General features: G+C 31.7%; 1 protein-coding gene across 2 annotated transcripts in view; it reads right to left on the reverse strand.

Annotated features, from left to right (window-relative positions):
* Positions 1-25,910, reverse strand: part of LOC134695408 (uncharacterized) — a 42,123-nt gene extending 16,213 nt beyond the window's left edge. Inside the window, exons 1-2 of one of the 2 annotated variants that reach the window (XM_063556646.1) lie at positions 25,660-25,910; positions 2,542-2,941 (exon numbers count right to left, since the gene is read on the reverse strand). In XM_063556646.1, the coding sequence (XP_063412716.1) occupies positions 2,542-2,941; positions 25,660-25,749 (490 nt within the window). In that variant the 5' untranslated portion in view covers positions 25,750-25,910. Of the gene's footprint in view, positions 1-2,541; positions 2,942-11,641; positions 11,805-25,659 lie in introns of those variants that run through there. The other variant, XM_063556647.1, reaches the window with a different exon arrangement.
* Between the last annotated feature and the right edge of the window lie 211 nt (positions 25,911-26,121).

Here is a 26,121-nt window from a genome sequence, read left to right on the forward strand (position 1 = left end):
AACTAGATACATCAATGATGATTGTGGCCAAGTTTGGTTTAATTTGGCCCAGTAGTTTCAGAGGAGAAGATTTTTGTAAAAGTTAACGCCGGACGCAGGACGATGACGGGAGACGACGGATGCTGGACGCAAAGTGATGAGAAAAGCTCACTTGGCCCTTTGGGACAGGTGAGCTAAAAAATCAGCAGCAGCAGCAGGTTTTTTTTTTAGTTTTTTCATCCTCCTACCCATTGGTTTTGTCAAAAAATTTCGTAAAACTAAAACTATAATAACTATGGCCTTAATGACTTTAAACTAGAGGCTCTAAAGAGCCTGTGTCGCTCACCTTGGTCATTGTGAATATTAAACAAAGGACGCAGATTGATTCATGACAAAAATTGTGTTTTGGTGATGGTGATGTGTTTGTACATCTTAATTTACTGAACATTCTAGCTGCTTACAATTATCTCTACCTATAATTAACTTGGCCCAGTAGTTTCAGAGGAGAAGATTTTTGTAAAGCATTACAAAGATTAACGAAAAATGGTTAACAATTGACTATAAAGGGCAATAACTCCTAAATGGGTCAACTGACCATTTCGGTCATGTTGACTTATTTGTAAATCTTACTTTGCTGAACATTATTGCTGTTTACAGTTTATCTCTATCTATAAAAATATTCAAGATAATAACCAAAAACAGCAAAATTTCCTTAAAATTACTAATTCAGGGGCAGCAACCCAACAATGGGTTGTCCAATTTATCTGAAAATTTCAGGGCAGATAGATCTTAACCTGATGAACAATTTAACACCATGTCAGATTTCCTCTAATTTAAATGCTTTGGTTTTTGAGTTATAAGCCAAAAACTGCATTTTACCCCTATGTTTTATTTTTAGCCATGGCGGCCATCTTGGTTGGTTGGGCGGGTCACCGGACACAATTTTTAAACTAGATACCCCAATGATGATTGTGGCCAAGTTTGGTTAAATTTGGCCCAGCAGTTTCAGAGGAGAAGATTTTTGTAAAACATAACTAAGATTTACGAAAAATGGTAAAAAATTGACTATAAAGGGCAATTACTCCTAAACGGGTCAACTGACCATTTTGGTCAAGTTGACTTATTTGTAAATCTAACTTTGCTGAACATTATTGCTTTTTACAGTTTATCTCTATCTATGATAATATTCAAGATAATAACCAAAAAACAGCAAAATTTCCTTAAAATTACTAATTCAGGGGCAGCAACCCAACAATGGGTTTTCTGATTCATCTGAAAATTTCAGGGCAGATAGATCTTGACCTGATTACCAATGTTTACGCCATGTCAGATTTGCTCTTAATGCTTTGGTTTTGGAGTTATAAGCCAAAAACTGCATTTTACCCCTATGTTCTATTTTTAGCCATGGCGGCCATCTTGGTTGGCTGGGCGGGTCACCGGACACAATTTTTAAACTAAATACCCAAATGATGATTGTGGCCAAGTTTGGTTTAATTTGGCCCAGCAGTTTCAGAGGAGAAGATTTTTGTAAAAGTTAACGACGCCAGATGCCGGACGACGCCGGACGCCAAGTGATGAGAAAAGCTCACTTGGCCCTTCGGGCCAGGTGTGCTAATAAAAGGAATATACTTTAAAATAAATAATAATGATTAAAAGTTATCTCTCTGCATTTTTTAATTTAGTGTGTGAAAAACAGTAAAATAACTTTATTTAGATAAATAAGGTCATTATCTCACTTTAAATACTCCATACCAAGAATATCTTACGTAATGCACATTCTCTGGTCATGTACTGCAATTGTGCATAGTTTCATTAATATTTCTAGTCATTTTAGGAGGAGTTGTGTTTATAAGACCTATTGCCACATATTGTGATATTTAAACAAACTTAGTTCAATTATCTCCCTTGAAAAAAAATCTGACCAGATATATCCTCCTTCCTGCCCATCCTAATGTTGTGTACAACAACTGTGTAAAAGTTTCATCAATATTAATTGATCAATTAAAGTGTAGTTGGGCTTACAAGACCTGTTGCCATTTATTGCTATATTAAAACTAAGTAAATTCAATTGTCTCCCTTGAAATAATTCAGACCAGAAATATCTTTACCTTATGCACATTCTCAGGTGGTGTACTACAACTGTATAAAGTTTTGTCAATATTGGTCAATCGGTTAAGGAGGAGTTGCGCATACAAGACATATGGACAGACAGACAGACAGACAGACAGACGGACGGACAGGGTGATTCCTATATATTATTCCTGTATAATAAGCAGATAAGCATTTGTATTTAATATTTTTTAAACAAAGAGAATATAGCTAGAGTAGGCACAGGTGGGCTGCCCACAGTGGGCAAGTGGAAAAAGCAAAATCCACCTGAGCTGCAGTGTAAGGAAATAGACTTCTGTCTTTTCCCAAAAAATGAATCATTATTGAATATTGTTCGAATAATGTGAATCAGATGTATATTTTTTCAGTTATTGTCTGGAAACCAATTGTTGACATCCGACCTAAGAACCCCAACCATCTTAAAAACAAAACTAAATTAATAATATCTGTTACCTAAAGACATCTTTCCAAATGCTTCTACCAAGTCCTCATCAGTCTTTGGACTTTTTTCAGATGACCAGAATTCTACTCCCTCAATTTTTTCATACTTATAGTCAAAGAGTTCCAAGCAGTTAACAATCTCCTTCCAATAATCCTCACTTATTTCAGAATTCTCAAACGATTTTAAAAAACTGTCTATATATTTATAAAAATTATCCAAGGATAGTTGATGGAAGGAGTTATAACAATCATAAATCAGATATGAAGCCTCAGACTGTTCCTTTTCTTTGGAAAAAAATGTTACACTTTCAATTGTACTGGACTGTGACATTGAACATTTTTTGTCTTTTGAATGATCTAGGCATAATATCCTGAGCAGCAAGGCTCTTTGATTGTAATTTGCCTTCCATGCCTGAAAGCAAAATATGTTTGATAATAAAATATGTATTAGTATTTATATGATGTATACCTTAGAACTTTTTAAAATATCTTGCAGATACAATGGGTATCCCAATACAAAGTCTGTGAAGTGATCCAAATTATGCAGAGCAGCTAACATGACTGCAAAAGATGTTTAGCATTTTAAAACTAATTTTATTCATATTTTGAGGGTCAATTTTTCCAAACGGATAACTCCAAAAATGTTCAATAAACAGAAATTCACGTTTCAATTAAGGATGTACTTAGGTGAGGTTTTGGAAATATTTGTCAAATGTTTGGACTCCTTGGGTTTTTCCCTAAGATACAGGGTTAAATATTTTGCCCCATAACACCCACTTTTCTTTTCATAGAAATCTTCAAATAGCTTATAAAAGGTCATTAACAAAATTTAAGCAGATTGTATATTTCCTTTCTTATGATTTCAGACCCAAATAATACTAATGCTAAAAATAAGATAAAAGTCCGCCCGGTTAGAGAAAGCCTTTCCAGCCATTATTTAAACATCAAATATTGCGAAAAGGAATTCCATAACCTATAAACATTTTTAGCTTATTTTAGTTTATTTAAGACATCCTAATGATAATTCAGTTTATGTTTAGTTGAATTTGGTACACTAGTTTCAGAGGAGAAGGTTTTTTATAAGACTCAGGGATGATTCCAAGTGTTTTCAAATGGGTCCCTTGAATATCAAATTGGGAATTTTTATCCCAATTGGGATTTTTTTATGCCGATACAATCTTAGACGAAATAATATCATTTTCCTGTAAAAACGGAAAATGTATATTTAGTTTCACCTGTACATGTGTACACTGATTGAAGAAGTTATTGGATTGAGACCAGGGAAGTTGTAATACATAAGTATCATTGCACATGATGCACAATCATCTTAACTTTGGTAAACGAGGCCTCTTACAAAATCATATATATCAGCTAACATAAACCTAATGGCCAGCCGTTTAGCTATTTATTCGAATTTCAAATTATCTCATAATATATAAGATATCGTATATAATATATAAGAGATCTCATTTAATATAAATATATGAGATATCTTATATAATTCATTTTTAAAAGCTATCTTATATATTATATGAGATATCTTATATATTTAATAGATATCTTATATATTTAATAAGATATCTTATATACTTAATAAAGTTTTAAAACTTTATAAGATATCTTATAAAGTATATGAAATATCTTATAAATATTTTTCATATAAGATATCTTATATAGTTAATTGGATACTCATTATACTAGTATCATATTTAGAAAATTATATAAGATATCTTATAAATTATATGAAATATCTTATAAATTATATGAAATATCTTATAAAGTTTATGATATATCTTGAGGTTAGATTATATAGCAAAACGGCTGCAATATTAACCACTGAAAAAACTAGAGGCTCTAAAGAGCCTGTGTCGCTCACCTTGGTCTATGTGCATATTAAACAAAGGACACAAATGGATTCATGACAAAATTGTATTTTGGTGATGGTGATGTGTTTGAAGTTCTTACTTTACTGAACGATTCTGCTTCTTACAATTATATTTATAATGAACTTTGCCCATTAGTAACAGAGAACTATATTTGGTAAAAATTTACATAAATTTACCAAATTAATGAAAATTGATAAAAAATGACTATAAAGGGCAACAACTCCTTAAGGGGTCAATTGACCATTTAGGTCATTTTGACTTATTTGTAGATCTTACTTTGCTGAACATTTTTGCTGTTTACAGTTTATATCTATCTATAATAGTATTCAAGATAAATAAAAACGGCAAAATTTCTTTAAAAATTTCCAATTGGAGGGCAGCAACCCAACAACCAGTTGTCCAATTCATCTGAAAAATTCAGGGCAGATAGATATTGACTTGATTAACAATTTAACTTCTTGTCAGATTTGCTCTAAATGCTTTGGTTTCATAGTTATAAGCCAAAAACTGCATTTTACCCCTATGTTCTATTTTTAGCCGTGTCGGCCATCTTGGTTAAATGGCCAGGTCATCAGACACATTTTTCAAACTAGATACCCCAAAGATGTTTGTGGCCTAGTAGTTTTAGTGGAGATTTTGTAAAATATTACTTAGATTTATGAAAAAATGGTTAAAAATTGACTATAAAGGGCAATAACTCCTAAAGGGGTCAACTGACCATTTCGGTCATGCTGACTTATTTGTAAATCTAACTTTGCTGAACATTATTGATGTTTACAGTTTATCTCTATCTATAATAATATTCAAGATAATAACCAAAAACAGCAAAATTTCCTCAAAATTACCAATTCAGGGGCAGCAACCCAACAACAGGTTGACTGATTCATCTGAAAATTTCAGAGCAGATAGATCTTGACCTGATAAACATTTTTATCCCATGTCAGATTTCCTCAAAATGCTTTGGTTTTAGAGTTATAAGCCAAAAACAGCATTTTACCCCTATGTTCTATTTTTAGCCATGGCAGCCATCTTGGTTGGTTGACCAGGTCACGCCACACATTTTTTAAACAAGATACCCCAAAGATGATTGTGGCCGAGTTTGGTTTAATTTGGCCCAGTAGTTTCAGAGGAGAAGATTTTTGTAAAAGATAACTTTAATTTACTAAAAATGGTTAAAAATTGACTATAAAGGGCAATAACTCCTAAACGGGTAAACTGACCATTTCGGTCATGTTGACTTATTTGTAGATCTTACTTTGCTGAACATTATTGCTGTTTCCAGTTTATCTCTATCTATAATAATATTCAAGATAATAACCAAAAACAGCCAAATTTCCTCAAAATTACCAATTCAGGGGCAGCAACCCAACAACCAATCGACCGATTCATCTGAAAATTTCAGGGCAGATAGATCTTGACCTGATAAACATTTTTATCCCATGTCAGATTTGCTCTAAATGCTTTGGTTTTTGAGTTATAAGCCAAAAACTGCATTTTACCCCTATGTTCTATTTTTAGCCATGGCGGCCATCTTGTTTGGTTTGGCGGGTCACGTCACACATTTTTTAAACTAGATACCCCAATGATGATTGTGGCAAAGTTTGGTTTCATTTGGCCCAGTAGTTTCAGAGGAGAAGATTTTTGTAAAAGTTAACGACGACGGACGACGACGACGACGGACGACGACGGACGCCAAGTGATGGGAAAAGCTCACTTGGCCCTTCGGGCCAGGTGAGCTAAAAATCATCCATTGGGTATTTTTTTCAACAGATCATCTGTATAAACTTACCTTGATTTTAAAATGGATTTCAGATTGAACTGGCCAATTGTCGAATTAAGAAAAGCAATTACAAAAGTTTATTACTTTAAATGATAAGATATTTAAAGCAGTGAACTTTAAAATTATTTGGATCATTTTTATATCTTTTGAAACAGTTCCATAATGATGACATCGTATTTCAGGGAGAGGGGGGGGCTCATTTCATGAATGGTCTATCATCAACATTATTTTCAACAAAAACATAACGGGCGATCTGCTTTTACGAGATCTGCGCCCATTAAAATTTATTCATCACTGTTATACAAAAATTTGAATTTGCTCTTTGTCGAGGTCTGCTTTGACACCCGTTTTGTCAAAAAGCATGTTTTTGACCAACCTGCTGAGCGATCTACTCATATGAGATCAAATACTGCCATAATATTTTAACCAATTGAATCCGGCTGCTAAAATTGTTTACCTCATGTTGACATAATTAAATCGTTGTTAATAAAATGCGATCTTAGTCAACATTCTTATGATATCCGGATTTTACTACGTTTTGACGACAAACTATGAAAAAATATAGTTGCCGTTATCAGTGACGGAAACTTTTTCGGAAATACCAATTTTTATTTTATTTTTCTGAATTGGGAATTTATATTCACATACATTTTTTTGGGGCCGCTGACCAATTTAAGGGCCGCTGAGCGGCCCTAAACTATATAGTGGAATCATCCCTGCAGACTAAAAGTTAGCTAATATGATGAACAAAATGTGTAAAATTGTCATTAAAGGACAATAACTCCTTATGGGGTCAATTGACAAATTTGGTCACATTAACATTTTGTAGATCTTACTTTGCTGATCATTTTTGCTGCTTTACGGTTTATCTTTATCTATTATAATATTCAAGAAAATAACAGAAAATAAAACACGAAACATTATTCAAGAAACCCCAAGGATCATTCAGCTTAAGTTTGATTGGAATTGGTTCTACATGTTACGTTTCAGAGGAGAAGATCTTTGAAATATTTTACACCAGACAGACCGATGACGATGACGGACGCCAAGTGATGGCAATAGCTCACATTTCCTTTAAAGAAAGGTGAGCAAAAAATGGGTCAAAGTCTCAAATGGCCGGTATGTTATAGTAATGTTTGTATTAGAATCTTAATTGAACTGTATGAGGAGATAATTACAATAAAATTTACATAGTTTCCAAGTCTGGAAACAATAAAGAAATAATTCCACTCCATAATAGCTTTTGCACAACTTCAACAAATGAAAAGTTTCAGGAATCTGGGTTGATTAATTACGCAAAACTTGCCCCTTGCCCCTTTCAAGGGAAAAATTTGGTTGAGTATATAGGGAATCACTGAAGCATGACTGGAGCGAGCCCCCCCCCCCCCCCCTTATGAAAACTTCTGGAACCGCCACTGACTTGTTACCTTTTTTTGTAGGTTTGCTGAAAAATGACTAATTAAGTTTCCCAACGTCCATATTACATGGTTGTGAACGTGATAATTATTTGGACTACCCAATATCTACAGGCTTTACAAAATTCTAAAATTACTAATGGCTTGTAAAACTTACTTGGCCCAATTGGAACAACTCAGCCTTTCTGGTTGCACAAAGAAATAACTTATATTGTACTGTGTAGCAAGAATGGCCAAGTAGTTACAATTGTTACTTGGCCCAACCATTTTGTGATAGCATGTATACAATGTACCATACAGACATGCTTACAAGTTACAGAAACATTTCAGCCTTCTTTTACTTTAAGCCAAATAAGGGTCCCTATACTAGAGTTAAGGAGCATGTATGGCTATGTTTTAGGTTAGGGTAATGGGTTTAGAATAGTTTAGTAGAGCTCTATATGAAATTATGGGTTTGGGCCACTAAAGTATCAGAATGCCAACATTTTCCATCTATTATTATTAAAACTTGCTAAAAAGAAAAAAAAATAATATAAAGATATTAAAAGAGAAAAAAAGTTAAGGTTCATCTTTACACTTTGTCAAAAATGACTGTGTTTACACCATGAAATTACATCTGAGTACAGACAAAACTGTATAATTTAAAAAGTTTTAAAGCCTGGCAGCACCTAGATATACAAAGGTTGTATTAATTTTTTGTTTAAGAAAATATGAAACTATTCTGGATTTGGCTAAACATTTTTTTTCCTTACCACAGGTGAATCCGGGTTTGTTCGCGCCCAGCCGCGTTCGCTCCCAGTCACGTTCGCACCCTACACGTTCGCGCCCTTTTTAAAGATAATTCTAATCGTATTTCAGTCAGTGTATTGCTATAAAATATAGATAATATTTTGTTATAATTGTTTTAGAATAAAGTGTCATTCTAAAAGGAGTCTTGTGAATTATTTTGAAGAAATGAATAATTCAACTTGTAAAAGAAAGGCAGAAGCTAGTTACAGAACAGCTTTCAAACATATGTTATATCATGTGCTTAATTGTCTAAAAACAAATGAGATCAAAGGAACCAAGCTGTTAAAACAATCATCTTTTTTTTTCATTTAATATCTTTCATTATTTTACTCATACCAAGCTAACTACTTGTCTTACTTAACACCAAAGCTGGCTATAACAACAATCCTAATTTTCAAACATATAATAATAACAAATTAACTTTTTAAATACCAATTAACAGTAATCATTTAAATAATTTTACCATTGAATATATATATCTTTATTCTCACAAACCAAATTACAAAGGTATAGAGATAATTATACATATTTCAAAATTACATAAATAAATAATGTACGAAAGTAGATAGAGGCATTCACAATTGTTCACCCAGAAAAATTCAATCTGTTATTGATCTCCTTAATAAGTTTACATAGTTCGTTCAGTTCTGAACATTTTTTTGAATTCATTAAATCATAAAACTTCAATGTATTTGGACTATTTCTATAGTAAAATGCAATACATTGTTTTCTACAGTTATCAAAAGCTGAACAATTAAAAATGTAATGGTATTCATCACCAATGGCATCTGAATTACATAATACACATTTTCTGTTTTCTCTTTCTATTTTTTGCCATCTTCCAGTTTCTATTGGAAATTTCATGTTCAAAGTTCGAAATTTAAAAAATAAGGATATTTGCCTATCATCCAAAATATTAAAATATTTTTCAAACTCCAAAGTATCTTTAAATAAACGATAATTTAATGCTTTTGGTGATTCCTGTAGGCTTGCTAGCCATTTTTGTTTGAATTGATCTATTAAATTCTGTTTGATGGTTACATGTAGCCATGTTTTATTTACAAAAAAGATATTGTCCCATACATATGACAAGCCACAAGTGTCTAAAATTGACTTGACTTGTTTTAACCATAAAATATTTGTACCATATTTGGCATTTGCTAAGTTATACAAAATAAAAGGCAATTTGTCAGGTTTTCCGGTTACCAACTTGAACCAATAATTTATCATTCGTAACTTAATTGAAATATCAAATGGATATCTTCCCAATTCACCATAAATCATAAAATCAGGAGTAGACTTTTTTACTCGAAGTAATATTTTACAAAATTTAATATGAACCCTCTCGATTATTGAATTATTTCCAAAACCCCAAACTTCGCACCCATACAGAAGTATTGGTTTAACAATTTTATCAAATAGATCAAGTTGGCATTCAATTGACAGATTATGTATTCTACCTTTTCGAATAATATCGTACATAGCATGTGTTGCTTTTTCACATTGCTTTTTTTTAGCTCTTGAAAAATTTCCTGATCTAGACAGTAATACACCAAGATAAGTAAATTCACTCACAATATCTAGTATTATATTATTATACTTAAAAACAATATTTTGCGGTAGTCTACCTTGTGAAAAAATTACAATCTTACTTTTTTCCACATTTACTCTTAGTTTCCATAACTCACAATATTCATATAAGGAGTCCAGTTGTCTTTGTAAATCTATCTGAGATTCTGCCATTAAGACAGTATCGTCAGCATATAAAATGACAAACAATTTTAAATAAACATTTAACTCTTTTTCTAACTCATCAGAGATAGTACACAAACCTTCTATATTATTATTCTGTAAAAACAATTCCAGATCGTTAAGATAAATGGAAAAAAGCAAAGGAGAGAGATTCTCTCCCTGTCTAACACCAATGGAACAAGGGAAAAATTCAGAAAAATCTGATCCAAAATGAATACGTGATTTGATATTATTGTACATGTTGACAATAACGTTATACATTTTTCCGTTAATCGAATGTTTAATAAGTTTTGACCAAAGACCAGACCGCCAAACAGTATCGAACGCTTTCGCAAAGTCAACGAAAGCACAATATAGTTTCTTTTTTTTCCTCTTTAGCAACTCAAATAAGATGTGAATAACAAATATATTGTCTACTGTGGAATAACCTTTTCTGAAGCCAGCCTGGTTTTCATTTAATAATAAATAATCCTCTAAGAAAGAACTCAATCTAAGATTTAAAACAGATGTGAAAAGTTTTCCCAGGCAGCTGAGTATAGTAATTGGTCTATAATTTTGGGGATCAGATTGGTCACCCTTGTTTTTATAAAAAGGTATAATATTTCCCATAAGCCATATTTCAGGCAAAGTACCAGAATCAAAAATCATATTAAAAAGTTTCACATAAACGGGTACAAAAATGTGCGATGTGCTTTTAATAAATTCGTTGATTATTAAATCATCGCCACTAGCCTTTCCGTATATAAATATAAATCAGCTATCCACCAAAAAACAAAATATTAAATAGAATTTCTATTTTTTATTTATATAAAGGATAAATATAAAATTACAATTTTCATTATACAAAATCTACTTATTAAAAATAGGGCGCGAAAGAACCCAGGGTGCGAACGTGTGGGGCGCGAACGTGTAGGGTGCGAACATGTTATGGGTGCGAACGGACCCGATACCACCACAGGTGATCCTAAATGATAATTATTTAAGGTCTGTTTCCTCAGGTAATGATTGTAAATTGTAGCATGCTTTTTGCATGAATGATAGGACAATAGAAATCTACTCAACAAAATTAGTGGACTGTATCATTTAAATCTCAGGTGGGTTTTTATTTTTCCATCTTCTGTGGAAAGGAAAGAAAATGTTCAGCAAAATTCATAAAAGATTTTAACATTTTAAATGACAAAATGGATGCAAGAAATATAGATCTAGGTGCTGCCAGGCTTTAAAATTTTTAGATTGTACAGTTTTCTCTGTACTCAGAGGAAATTTTATGATGACGTAAACACAGCCATTTTTGACAAAGTGTAAAGATGAACCTTAAGTTCATAAATAGGGGGGTCGGACCTTTATCGGGACTCCAGGATTGTCCATTTTCCAGGCCGAGGTTACGGGATTGAAATTTCTTTGTATTTGGGTCATCAGGATTTCATGTTAAGCCCGGGATTACTGGATCAGGACCCCTCCCCCCTCTGAATTATCTTCTCAACATTTACATGTGTGAACTTCGTCCAAAGCCGTTTCTTTCTTTACAAGATGTGTATTCCGATTCTTTCTACAAGATCGTTAATGTGCCTTTGTAATCGCTATATCAGGCATATAAAAGAGCTTGGAAAAATATCAGATGCTAACAGTGTCTCCTTCTTTCTCAATGATCAATCTCCATTTTGGATCGTAAATATGTATTACTGCGCATGACCCCCAAAATATTTACATAAATCTTGCGATATCAATTACTTCATTAGAAAATTACCAATTCGCATCCTTTTAAAAATAATATTATTACCAAATTGTTCGTACTTACTTAAATCTATACAATTCATTGCATCATATTTTTACAAAAATCTTCTGACTATATTTTTCATTGCGGTGAGTCGGTTTGAAATTGGCGGGAAATACCAGATCTTTAGGATTCGTCGAATACCCGAAGAACAAATCAGGTGACAATCAATACGATATAGCAGTTCCTCTTATTCCGGAAGATTTTGGTGTTTTGATGTATAAATGCAAATTACTTGTCAAGAATAAAATAAAACCAAATTGAATTTCCATGAACGATGGGTCTAAATCTTGACAGTTTTATCTATTTAGTCAATTTTTCAACATATCATGAACAACTTACAAGCCACTTAAGGTTGAAATATCAAATAAAAAAGGGGAATATTTCATGCGGACTTCTGCGAGACTATGGCAGTTGAGGAATTGACCTCTTTACTTTAAAAACACAACTTCATCAAAGGATTAAAAACCATAAACACAACACAGTTCAATTTATTATATTCAGTATCAATGTTTTATTACAAATTTTTATAGCATTCACTAAATGAGAGTAGAGTTATTTACCTAAATCATGATTAGATCTAATTCATGCATTATTCATTAACCTAAAATGGATTATTCCAATACCATTAAAAGGTACTACCTTTTAAAAATCCCTGTAATAAAGTCTGGGGAATTTTTATAAAATTTTGGCCAAATTGAACACAAAATGCTCATTTTCTATCAAATAAACTGAAAAAATTGATAAGTATTGCAGTGAATGAAATTTCCTAAGTTAATATGCGCAAAATGGTACCGTCTTTTGACTAGTATGTTGTTCTATTTCCATATTATCGCACTTTAAGTTTTATGAACTCACAGGCCTAAATAAGGGTACATAAACCTTAAAGACTAAGTTTCATACCTTAACTTCTTATCTACCACAGGCACCTTTACATCTCACTACTACACACTGCAGATTAGATAACTACTGCAGCTGATTTGTAGGCTAACTACCAGAGATAATTTGCATGGCGAAATGTTTTAAAACTGTGTTAAAAATGCTCTTATATTTTCGTTTTAAATATATATAAAATCAAAATATATAACATGCCTTCAATCTATTTCTTTCTTGTTATTTAAAATATTATAAAATGCCCCAAATGGAAGTGTAAATTCATTGACTGTGTGGAATATGTCAATGCCTCGTTATTTTGTTCGGGTACCTGATTTTTTCCGCCTCAGACAATATAATGAGACTCCATACAATTATAATTTCACTTTAGATGATATCTGACTGCGTTTAAGTTTCAAATTCTTCATCTCCATTGTTTAATTCAAAGAATGATCAAGCTCATTTTAATCCGTTATTGTTTCAATTGCTTTCTGCATACACAAACACGTGTTGAAAACAACAAAATGTAATGTACACAAACTACCTGTGTCAGAAAAGGAATATACCATTCGAAAGATTATTCATTTCTTAAACCGAATTTCATTGGTTCATTTCGGGATTCCCTAATGTTCTTGTACAATCTAAAGAGTTTTAACAGTGGTAACATTTTACGGAAATATCCGTCAATGGGATTGCGCATGTGTTTGTTTACAGGGGACATATCAGTTAATGGGAATACACGCTAGATTTTGCAAGCGGATTAATCAGTCACTGCGAGTAGAACAGTGATAAAAACCGCGTATATATCCGTCAGTGGTAGATAAAGAGTTAAAGAAGACATATGTGTATGTCATTTTGTACCATACACAAAATCTATAAGAAAGCCATTTTTTACCATAATGGTAACCTTTTCGTACAACATGGGAGATCAAATTGCCATTTCGTACCATACCAAAAATTTATTTGTTTACCATTTCGTACCATATAGGAAATTTAAGTGTTTGCCATTTTGTACCATATATATAGGAAATTTATGTGTATGCCATTTCATACCACATCAAAGATTTTATAGCTATTTTGTTATATGATTGGGTGCATGTAATTGATGTCTCAAAGGCATATACTTCACATGCTTTTTTATCAAATAAGAAAACAAAAACAAGGTGCAAATTCTAATGCAAACAGACAAATTTGTGGCTTGCTTCATGATAAATGTTACAGTGTTCTCCCCAAGGCCTTAAAGCACCGCGGCCCCGCGGTGCTATATTTCTTGACCGAGGTGCTATCGGTCTTGCCGCGGTGCTATAATTTTTGACCGCGGTGCTATATTTTCCGGACATTGTATTCGAAATAACGTAAATCGGTATGATTTTATACACGGTCTAAAATTCCGGGCGTTGTTTGAGCTGCACCTTGATGTTTACCTGATGAAACTTGTTGATTGGAATTAATCACTTGATTATCACTTGTAACAGAATTCCTTTATGTTTTAATTGATTTTGGATTAATTTATGACTGGAGATTATAATTTTATGGCGTCACTCACCACCCAAGCGTTGACCAGTGACACCGGCAAATTTACCTTTGTACACAAACAGTGCCGACTGTTGTACACACGTTGTTGGATTGAGAATAATTTTAAGGATCATACATATTTTGATTCTTTATGGAGCACGTGGTCCAAGCTTCACTTGACATAAATCTGATAAGATACGGAAAATTGGGGAATCAAACTCACAATGTCGGAGCCAAGTTTTTAAAGTCGGAAAAAACCAACTAGATCATTGTAAAATAAAGGGCGAGATAAGCCCCCACCAACATCCCTTGTAATTTAAAATTGTTATTAACTTTGTATAGACAGTGATTGACAGAAGACCAATCCCTGGTTAATAATTACCCAAGATAAGAAAGGTGTCCATCCCTTCCTTCTTAGTTTTAATATAATTTTTTCAAGTATTTTTCAAATTGTTACACAAGATAAACAAGAGGCTCTCAAGAGCCTGATTCGCTCACCTGAAACGTTTTGCTTAAACCTTTCACAATTATTATTTTTGCTTTAAAATGCCATTTAAATGTTGATCATATTGATTATTTGTAGATCTAACTTTGCCAAACATTTCTGCTGTTTACAGTTTATCTTTATATTCAATAATATTCAAGATAATAACCAAAAACTGCAAAATTTCCTTAAAATTACCAATTTAGTGGCAGCAACCCAACAATGGATTGTTAGATTCGTCTGAAAATTTCAGGGCTGATAGATCATGACCTATTGAACATTTTTAACCATGACAAATTGCTTTTAATACTGTAGTTTTTGAGATATAAGCCAAAAACTGCATTTGACCCCTATGTTCTATTTTTAGCCGTAGAGGCCATGTTTGTTGATGGATCAAAACTTCAGATACAATTTAGAAAGTAGATACCCCAACGAACATTCATTTAACGTTTGAGAGTATTTGGCCCAGTTGTTTCAGAGGAGAAGATTTTTTAATTTAAGCAAGTTTGATGAACAAATAGAGCAAATTTGTCTTTAAAGGGCAATAACTCCTGAAGCGGTCAATTGACAATATTGGTCATGTTAACTTTTTTGTAGATCTTACTTTGCTGAACATTTTTGCTGTTTACAGTTTATCTTTATCTTCAATAATATTCAAGATAATAAACCAAAACTGCAAAATTTCCTTAAAATTACCAATTTTTAAGTGGCACTGCTGCAACCCAACAATGGATTGTTAGATTCATCTGAAAATTTTAGGGCTGATAGATCTTGACCTAATTAATATTTTTACCTCTGTCAGATTTGCTCTAAATGCTTTCGTTTTTGAGATATAAGCCAAAAACTGCATTTGACCCCTATGTTCAATTTTTAGCCATGGCGACCATGTTTGTTGATGGATCAAAACTTCGGATACAATTTATAAACTAGATACCCTAAGGAACATTCAGTTAAAGTTTGGAAGTATTTGGCCTAGTAGTTTCAGGAGAAGATTCTTGAAATAGTTTACGACGACGACAGACGACGACAGACGACGACGACAGACGACGACGACGGACGCCAAGTGATGGCATAAGCTCACATGGCTATGCCAGGTGAGCTAAAAAGGTATCCTTTCCTTCCTTTCTTAGTTTTAATATAAACCTTTCCAGTATTTTTTTTATTTAAATTAAATAAGAATAAAACTTCTTGTGAAATGAAATAATTTTATTTACTGGTTATTTATTTGCTGTGAATTGCCTTAATTTAACTTTAGTTATTATGCCTAAATGTTTTATATAGAAAGTAAAGAATAATTAGCCTTTAATCAGTGAGCACTTGGAAATTTGAAAACAACAGTAACTTTCCTTAGTGCTTGTCATATGTTATGTATTAAATCTTGTTTTATTATTCTTCAACTTGAATAAATAATATAAAATCTTTGTTGCTTTTCAATTATTAAATCAGAAAATGTCAAACTTAGAACAGGGTTAAGAAGAAAACAATAAAAAGGATGCAAAAACAAACCTTTAATACACATGTAATATGGGTATAACCATATTATGAAAAAAACACCATAAAAAAACGACACGACACGTCACAAAAGTCAACACGTTTATCCAACTTGTCACGCGCTACCATGGTGCTATCCAAAAATCCTTGGGAGAACACTGAATGTTAGCTTGTGCCCCTTTCTCTGCATTTCCTGGTAAAACAACGTTTAATGACTATAAAAGCATATGCTGATGATTATTCTTTTGTTGTTTAATTAACAACAAAATTTTGGAGTAAAAATAAATAATTAGCGATAAACACTGTCCAAACCCATAGCTTAATTGCACCATTTGAAGTTACCATCTAATTTTTAATTATTCCTATCATATTCGTAAAAAAAAAATAACAGATGATTATTTTTTTATGAATTCATATAAATATGGGAATTGATATCTAAAATAAATAGTATATAAAACATTTATTTAAACGAAATTATTTAGTAAACATAAAAACCAATTTTAACATAAAAACAAGATTCCCATGTAATTTCTAATATATTTCTCATGAACAAGTAATATGGTACAAAAAAAAACATTTTTCCAACATGGTAAGAAATGGTAAAGCATAATTTTATGGTAAAGAATTATTTCCATAATATGGAACGATATGGAAAAGCATTTTTTCCATATGGTACGAAATGGTAAAGTATTTTTCCATGTGGTACGAAATGGTCCTTTTATGGTACGAAATGGTTTATGTTCATGGTACGAAATGGCAAATGCATGGTACGAAATGGTAATTTTGGGTATAAAATGGCAATGGTATGAAATGGTTATGGTACAAAATGACTGAATATCTTTCACGACCCACTTTGTCATGTTTGTTGATTTTAAAATTAATCGGAGACATTTTATGGGAAATGAGATAAACACACACAATATAGATTTGTCAGTCAATCGATTCATATATCAAAATGTTAAATATCAAATTAGATGCAAGTTCTATGTTAATAAGCAGCAAAGTCTTATGTGGTCAGACTGCATCGTATGAGCATAAAATTATGATTATATCCTCGTGTATTGTATTTTCGACCTACTAACATATTTTTCCAAAATTCCCTGTTATATGTTTGAACAATTAGACATACCTAATATTTTAAGAGTCGCTAGTATACTTGTGCATAAAATTATTGTATCGGAAATATATTTCGATCTTGAATTTATTTTTTCATTTGAGTTCATTAGATTGATGGCACCTTTGTTGACAAAAACAAGCGTCTTGTGTTTTCGACCTATCTAAAAAACGGGTCAAAAGTCGGAAACGACATGTCGTACATATCCAGAATTGGTTTTAAATTTGATACCAAAGTTTATATCAAAGTGTTAGAGGCGATTTAACTTATGACTTAAAAAATTAAATGGTTAAAAATACAACTATAAGATATAAAATATTATTTTGATGTCTTTTTTTTGACAATTTGTACAAATTTCAGAATGAGGCACTTTGGAAGACTTGTATGGTCTTGTATACATTCATGTTTTTGTTAAATACTTTGGTTAATCCATTGTGAAGTGAGGTTGGTGAGTATTGTCTGTTGTTTCCACTGACACTGTTTTTTCTGTAAATAAAATTTAACTGATATTTTTTTTTTTCGGTAAAAAGCTGTAAGGAGCAAGCATATTTTCGTATTCAAATTAACTTTATTTTTTTTTATTTTTATTATTTATAACTTCCAATTTACAACATAATATACACAAATATAATAGCAATATATAATATATAAATCTATAGATATTATCTAATCAATACATCTTTCTATTAGGAAGCAATTTTTTTTTAATTTTTTTTTTAAATATACAAATATAAGATAAAGAGTAAAGCAGTTTGAACACCGGAGAGAGAGAGATAGAAAGAGAAAGAGAGCGAGAGAGAATAGTGTGGTGAGTTTTCAATATAATTCATCTAGAAATTGAATTCTATTTTAGTATAGTAAATACAGCATTTTCATTTATAACATGTATATACATTTTTGTACTTAACTAAGCATGCTAAGTAATATATCAAAAGCATTCCATTCTCTGAGAAACTGATGTTCACATTTGTTTTTCATAGCAATATTTTTGTCCATTGCATACACATATTTTATCTTTTCTTTTACTGAGTTTATTGTCAGTTGTTTTTTAAAACATCTGGAATTATAAATATATTGCTTTATGGTAAGAAAAATAGTATTTTCTGCATTGCCTTTTGATATTTTTGCAGTGTTACCAAACAAAAAAACTTCTTTTTTAAAAAGTACACTAATTCCATTGGTTAGAAACCAATTTTCAATCTGTTCTAATAATAATTGTGTATGTTCACATTCCCAAAATAAATGTTCTAATGTTTCAATTTCTCTATTACAAAATGTACAATTTGGATTATCATAAATCTTAATTTTATGAAGAAATTTGTTTGTAGCTAAGATTCGATGATTGAATCTAAACTGTAGCCACTGTAACTTAGTATTATTTGTGACAACAAATGGCAGTTTATAAATTTTTTTCCAATGATTTTGATCAAAGCCAAAAATTTCAGTCCATCTTAACTGACTAGTGGGAACACTTCCATTTTTATTCAAAACAATATACATATCTTTAGATCCTTTTGAACTTTTAACAAGTCTTTTAATAGCAGATGGAATTAAAGGTAGTTCTAATTTGTGATTTTTTCCCACAAATGATTTTGATGCTTGATGTATAGCAGATATAATACTATTATATCTCATGAAATTCACATTTATCTGATACATTTCTTCTATCTTTTGATGAGAGAAAAAGGTCCCATCTTCATTTACAATATCATTTATAAATCTTATACCATTTTCAAACCAGTCTTTATAAAAAATAGGTTTATTTGCTACCTTTATATTATTGTTAAGCCAGATTGGACTAGCAAGAAAGCATTCCCAACTGTCATATTCATCTTTTTCTCTAAGAAGTTGCCATGCTTTCAGAACATCTAGCCAAAATTTATTTTTGATATGTTGCTGTAATTTTTGGATATAAACACTTCCACAACCATAAAATTTTTCAAGTTCTACATGAACATTTGACAAAAAAACATTCTGCCATTTGTTGTCTGTTTTAAATAATCTCCTTATCCATGTACACTTCAGTGCTAAAATAAATGCACTAAGATTTATCATTTTGAGTCCACCATCTTCAATATCATTTTGTAAAACATCTCTCTTAATTCTATCAATTGGTGAACTCCATATAAAATTGTACATAAGTTGAATAACATTTTTTAAAATATCATCACTTGGATTTGGTAAGGATATAAACAAATGATTTAAAATAGGCAATATCAATGTCTTTACTACAGTAATTCTACCAATAACAGTAAGATTTCGTTTTGACCATTGTCTTATTACACATTTAATTTGTACAATTTTTTCATCATAATTAATTTTTACAATTCTATCAAGATTAACATCAAAGCTTATACCTAGTACCTTAAAACATGTTTCTCCCCATGTAAGGTTTCTATTTTGGCATAATACCTCATTACTATACTTTTTATTTCCTATCCAAATAACTTGTGTTTTAGAAAAATTAATATTTAAACCAGATATATTTCCAAACCAATCTAATTCATTTAATGCTTCATTCAGAGATTCTTCTTTACCATCTAAAATAAGAGATGTGTCATCAGCAAATTGTGAAAGTTTGTGCTCAACTTGTGTAATTGTAATACCATTTATTTTATCATTATTTCGTATTTTTAATGCTAATATCTCAGCACAGAGAATAAAAATATAAGGCGACAAGGGATCACCTTGTCTACAGCCTCGTTCTATAGAAAAAAATTCTGATAGATGTCCTCCCTGGTTTACAGCTGATTTGATATTGTTATAAAAAACTTTAACCCAATTAATTATTGATTCTCCAAAATTGAACAACTTCAAGACACTGGTTAAAAATTCCCAAGAAATCGAATCAAATGCCTTTTCGAAATCTATGAGCAGCAAAAGTCCTGGAATATCTTTTTCCTCAGTAAATTGCATAATATCATAAATTAAACGAAGATTTTCTCCAATATATCTCCCACTTATAAATCCAGTTTGATCGAAATCTATCAGTTTATCTAAAACTGTTTTAAAGCGTTTTGCTATAACTCCAGAGCCAATTTTATATACTGTATTTAATAAAGATATAGGTCGCCAATTTTTTAAGAAATGTCTAGGCTTATTTCCCTTCGGCAGGCATGTAATGATTCCTTGTTCAAAATTAACTTTAAGTATGACAACTTACCAACTGACAGTCATGTCACTTAAGGGCATCCGATACAGTGTCTCGATATAATGTCATTTTTATAATTTTGCAATATATTGTAGGCCTTGAAGAGTTATAAAATAAAACACGAAATAAAACATAGGTCACCGTGCTTGTTTTTGAGAAAATTGAGGCTAAAAATTGGGGATTTGTGCAATTTTGTAAAAAAGTTGGGCAATGCTATAAAATTTTTGGAGCAGATATTCTTCGTCGTAAATTATTAAGATCGGGTTCAATCTGAAGCTGTGATAAGTGACAATAAGTGAAAAAAACAATCCCAACACGAATGACTATACAATTGTTCAAGCCTAACTTGACATTGCGGACCAGGTGCTCAAACTGGTATTTTTCTAAACCTAAAAATATGGAAATAAACTGTTTCTGAAAATGTCATTTTTATCATTTTTCTGCATAAACTGCATTTTGTCATGCTTTCTCAAAATCTCAAATAAAAAATATATGTCACCGTGCTGGATTCTATGATAAACGCGATTTATTCTAAAAATTGCGTTCCCCCTTTGTAACCTCAATGTTAGCGCTAAAGTGCACGACGTCGTTGGCAGAAAATTTCGACGTTATCTCTGCAAAATTACCGGCGACATAGAGCTACCTAAAAATTTGTAAAATTGTTTTTGGAAATAAAATCATGTGAATCTTAAATATTATACATCTCTTTTTTGTGGTCGAAGTGAGAAACATTTCAAGAAAAGTTAAAACGGACTGTTGATAATTTTTACGGCTTTTAAAATTAAAGACTCTGCAATTTAGAATTTGACATACAGGTACATGTACTGTACTCACTCATGCTGCATAAATTTATAAATACCATTTGTTGACCTCTAGAAGTTGCTTTTTGTTTTGTTTTGTTTGGTGGGCTGCTGTTCCATTATAATACTCCTTAAAATCCCTTTATTCACATTTTCATCACTTTTTATATGCCCGTCTTTTAGACGGGACGTATTATGGTATACTGTTGTCCGTCCGTCGTCCACACTTCGGACAATAACTCAAAAACACTTTCACCAATTTCCATGAAACTTAAGTAAATTGTTTATATCTATTGACGTAAGCTCCCTTTCGTTTTTTTTTAATTTCAGATTTTAAGTTTTGGATTTATGGGGCTTTATTCATAAAAAAGGGGGTCTGTCGTCCACACTTCGGACAATAACTCAAAAACACTTTCACCAATTTCCATGAAACTTGAGTGAATTGTTTAAATCTATTGACGTAAGCTCCCTTTCGTTTTTTTTTAATTTCAGATTTTAAGTTTTTGATTTATGGATCTTTATTCATAAAAAAGGGGGTCTGTCGTCCACACTTCGGACAATAACTCAAAAACACTTTCACCAATTTCCATGAAACTTTGGTGAATTGTTTATATCTATCGATGTAAGCTCCCTTTTAATTTTTATAAATTTCAGATTTTAAGTTTTGGATTTATGGGGCTTTATTCATAAAAAAAAAAGGGGATTTTTAACATTCGGACAATAACTCAAAAAGGCTTTCACCAATGTCCATGAAACTTTGGTGAATTGTTTATATCTATTGATGTAAGCTCCCTTTCAATTTTTATAAATTTCAGATTTTACATTTCCGTGTTATGAATTTTTATGCTTAAAAAAGGGGGGATTTTCCCATTTTGGGACAATAACTAACACTTTCACAAAATTTTATGCAACTTTGATAAATTGTTTATATCTATTGACCTTAATAGTGCCAATTTTTTTGTGTATTTTTATTTTTTTTTTTTTTGGGGGGGGGGGGGGGGGTTATTTGACAGGGCTCACACTATTTCTAGTTGATCATATAAATTCATTTAAAGCATAAAAGACAAGTAAAAAGAGCAACGGGCGTATCATGCGCTAAAGCGCAGCCCTTTATTAGAATTTCACATTAATTCATAAATTTAAACTTTTGTTCGGGTCAATGATTACAATTGATTAAAATTGGGAGGCTTCTTAACAGTGTTAAAATACACAGTTTTTATAGCTGACTATGCGTCATGGGCTTTGCTCATTGTTGAACCATACGGTGACCTATAGTTGTTAAAATTTCTGTGTCATGTTTGACTCTTGTGGAGAGTTGTCTCATTGGCAATTATACAACATCTTCTTTTTTATATATGCTAAACATGCTAAAGGAGGCCATTGTCCAGACAGAGAAACTTTACCCTAATTTAGAAATTTTTGAAATGGCAAAAACAATTGGATTAATAGCGAGAGGACCGGACATATTACCTAACACCAGTTAAGGGGGGGGGGGGATCCAAATACTTATCTCATTGCGTAATTTTATTGGTAAATAACTATATGATATTTTTTCACCAAAGCGAGACGCATTGCGGGGTACATAAAATATCGCATGTTCATTCCTTTGTCTGTCCTACCGGTCCTTCTGGTAAGTAAGTTTTTTCACATGTACAATTCATGCCAAATTTCTATAAAACTTATATCGTATGGTCACGTTCGAAAGTTAGTGCATATCAACTATTCTTTAAAAGAATTATGCCATTTGAAAATATTAATTATATTGGAAATTGCAATTGTTTTTGCTGTCATTCCGTCATTTCTCTAATAAACTTCGTTGCGTGAGGTATAAATATGCTAAACCTTGATAACGACGGACAGACGGACGCCGGACTTTGTATACCATAATACGCCCCGTCAAATTTTTGAAGGGCGAATAAAAATATTGTTGGCTATTGCCTTTTGTTAGACAATAGACAATATAGACAATATTTTATTGGCACAAACGCATTTACAATAAATGGTAATGACCGAATGGATAAACAATTTGCTATACATGGTAGTAAAATACGAACAATTATATATATATGTGAATAAACGATTAAAGGTATAATGAAAATCTATTACAATAGATTACTTCTTGCATTAAAACAATTTGTTACGAAAGAGGAAGATAATTTTAGTGCCTTATAGGATGTATTATTAAGTATGAGATTTATTATATTTTTATCACACAATGTGGTTACACTTTTTCCTGTAATATTAAACATTTTTAATACAAAAGACTCTCTAATACTGGAGTAACCGCTACAGTGTAGCAACATGTGCTGTTCATTTTCAATTTCGCCACTTTTACAGATTTCACAAATTCTTTGATCTCTGGGCATTTTTAAATATCTTCCTCTTTCAATGGCAAGGTTATGAGCACTAACTCTTAATTTACATAATGATGATCGATCTGATCTATTTTTTAAAGCATCAACATAACCTGCCCGTTCATTAATTTTGTAGACACTCTGGAAAAATATTAATTTAGAAGATGCTGAAATATTTGCATGTTGTTCCTGAAAACCCTGATCAGTTAGTCTTTGTTTTATGAAACCAAACAGGGGTTTAATAGTAAGGTTATCATTTGACAAATAAGATAAACCTAAGTTTTGAATAATAATATTTAACTTTTTAACCCATGGGTTGCTTTTTTTTGTAGCATTATATATTTGGTGAACTAAACTTCCTTCTGAAGTGATTAAATGATCCCAGAATTTAATGCTAGATAACATTATCCTATTTTTCAATGGCAGTCTTGCAAGTTCGGAACGACATGCATCATTCCAGGCCTTACAGTGTACTCCCAAGATTTCTTTAATAAATTTTATATGCAACTTTTCGTAGGCATCACTGTCTTTAAATGTCGAAATAATCCCCCAGATTTCACTACAATAAAGGAGAATAGGGGCTACTAAGGAATCAAAAAGTTTTTCCAGAAGTTTACAAGGGTTATCTAATCCTATTGTTTCCTTTATTTTAAAATACGCTTTCCTAGCTTTTTCCATAAGCGAAGTGATGGCGACATTAAAACTGCCATTATATCTAATATTTATACCCAAGTAACAATAAGTATTAACTGTCTCTAAGGATTTGCCATTATAATAAAATTTGTTCAGAAAAGACTTTCCGTTTGAATTAAAAACCATTACTTTTGATTTCTCTGTATTGACTTGCAATTTCCAAGAAGAACAATAATTACTTAATGTATTGAGACAAACCCTCTTTGCTATCAGATAATAATACAATATCATCTGCATACAAAAGTGCATTTATGTTAGATAAAATACGTGCTACGTGGAGGAAATAGGAACTTTGTTCTTTTATCAAAGTTGTATCATTGTTAATATTAGCGGCATACCATTATTTATTTAACATAAATAAATTGAATAAATTGTTCAGCTAGGAAGTTTACTTCTTCGTGTACCTAAATTTTCGGTATTAGTTTTAAAATATCATTGTTTTTCTAAAAATATATATAATAAAATGACAGAAAATCGGATCCGGACCAAAGATGATTTATGATAATAAAAATGATAATTCAATTTGACATGCATTATATAAATAAGACCAAAAGTGTCAGTCGGCTTGAGATTGCTCGCTATACGATATTTTGTTGAAAATCTCACAGAAACAGTAATGTGTTTTATTTCTTATGATTTTATTAGACTGTTATCCTGTTAGAATCAAATGCACTAATATATATATGATGTAGAAGTTAGCATTAGAATTAGAAATTGGAGTATCGAAAAAATCCACATTACGTTTCGTATTACGGAAAATAACATGCATTAAGTCCCGCAAAAAGTGACGTTTTGGGGGAATTCAAATGCTTAACATCGCGCCAAGAGTTAACTCCCTTGAAACTGTATCGGATGCCCTTAATGACCTTGAAGTTAACTTTGCATGCAAAAAGACCTCTGCCATAAGATTAGAAAATTCGTATATTTTAGACCGATTCTTTTGGAAGGTAAAACTAGTATTTGTGAAAAGGGTACACAAATGTAATATCAAATTAAAAACCGTAAATACTTAATATAACAACTTTATTTGAAAAATGTTCATCCCACGTGGTATCATTTGCTATTGTTACTAAGTATAGCAGCTGAATATGACGTCATCCGGGCATGCGCAGCATACGGGAGGTGAAATTAGAATTAGGTCGAAAACGTCAGACGGTCGAAAACACAATACGAGACGATACCCGTGATTATACTGTTGAGATTTGAAGAAAAATACGAAATGTTACATTCATATACAAAATGTTCAAGTAAAAACTTACATAGTCCAGTTCGTTTAAGTCTTTACATTCAGTAAGACCGATTTTATGTCTTTTCCCTGCCGCTGACCTGAAGTCCTTTGACGACGACATCTTCTTCTTCTTCTTCTTCTTCTTCTTACCTTATGTAAATCCCCCCAGTCTAGGAGCACTCGGATGAGACCGATAATTAGTTAATAACACAGTTATCTGTACATTTTAAAACACATAAAATCCTTTGAATATTTTAAACACACAATATGGGTTATAATGAAGTAATTATTTACGTAGGCGACAATTGTTCATTTAGACAAATACAAACATCTAAAGACAGTTATAAATATTCATTTTATCCACGAACAGTTATAAGTTGGAATCATCTGCCACAACAAATAGTATCATGCAGTACAGTAGAGGGATTCGATCGATCAAGAGTATGATCTCAGAATCTGCTCTCATCACCATATTCTATCCCTAACTATTCTG

Source organism: Mytilus trossulus, chromosome 13, assembly GCF_036588685.1.
Source record: "Mytilus trossulus isolate FHL-02 chromosome 13, PNRI_Mtr1.1.1.hap1, whole genome shotgun sequence".
NCBI classification, from domain to species: Eukaryota; Metazoa; Mollusca; class Bivalvia; order Mytilida; family Mytilidae; genus Mytilus; species Mytilus trossulus.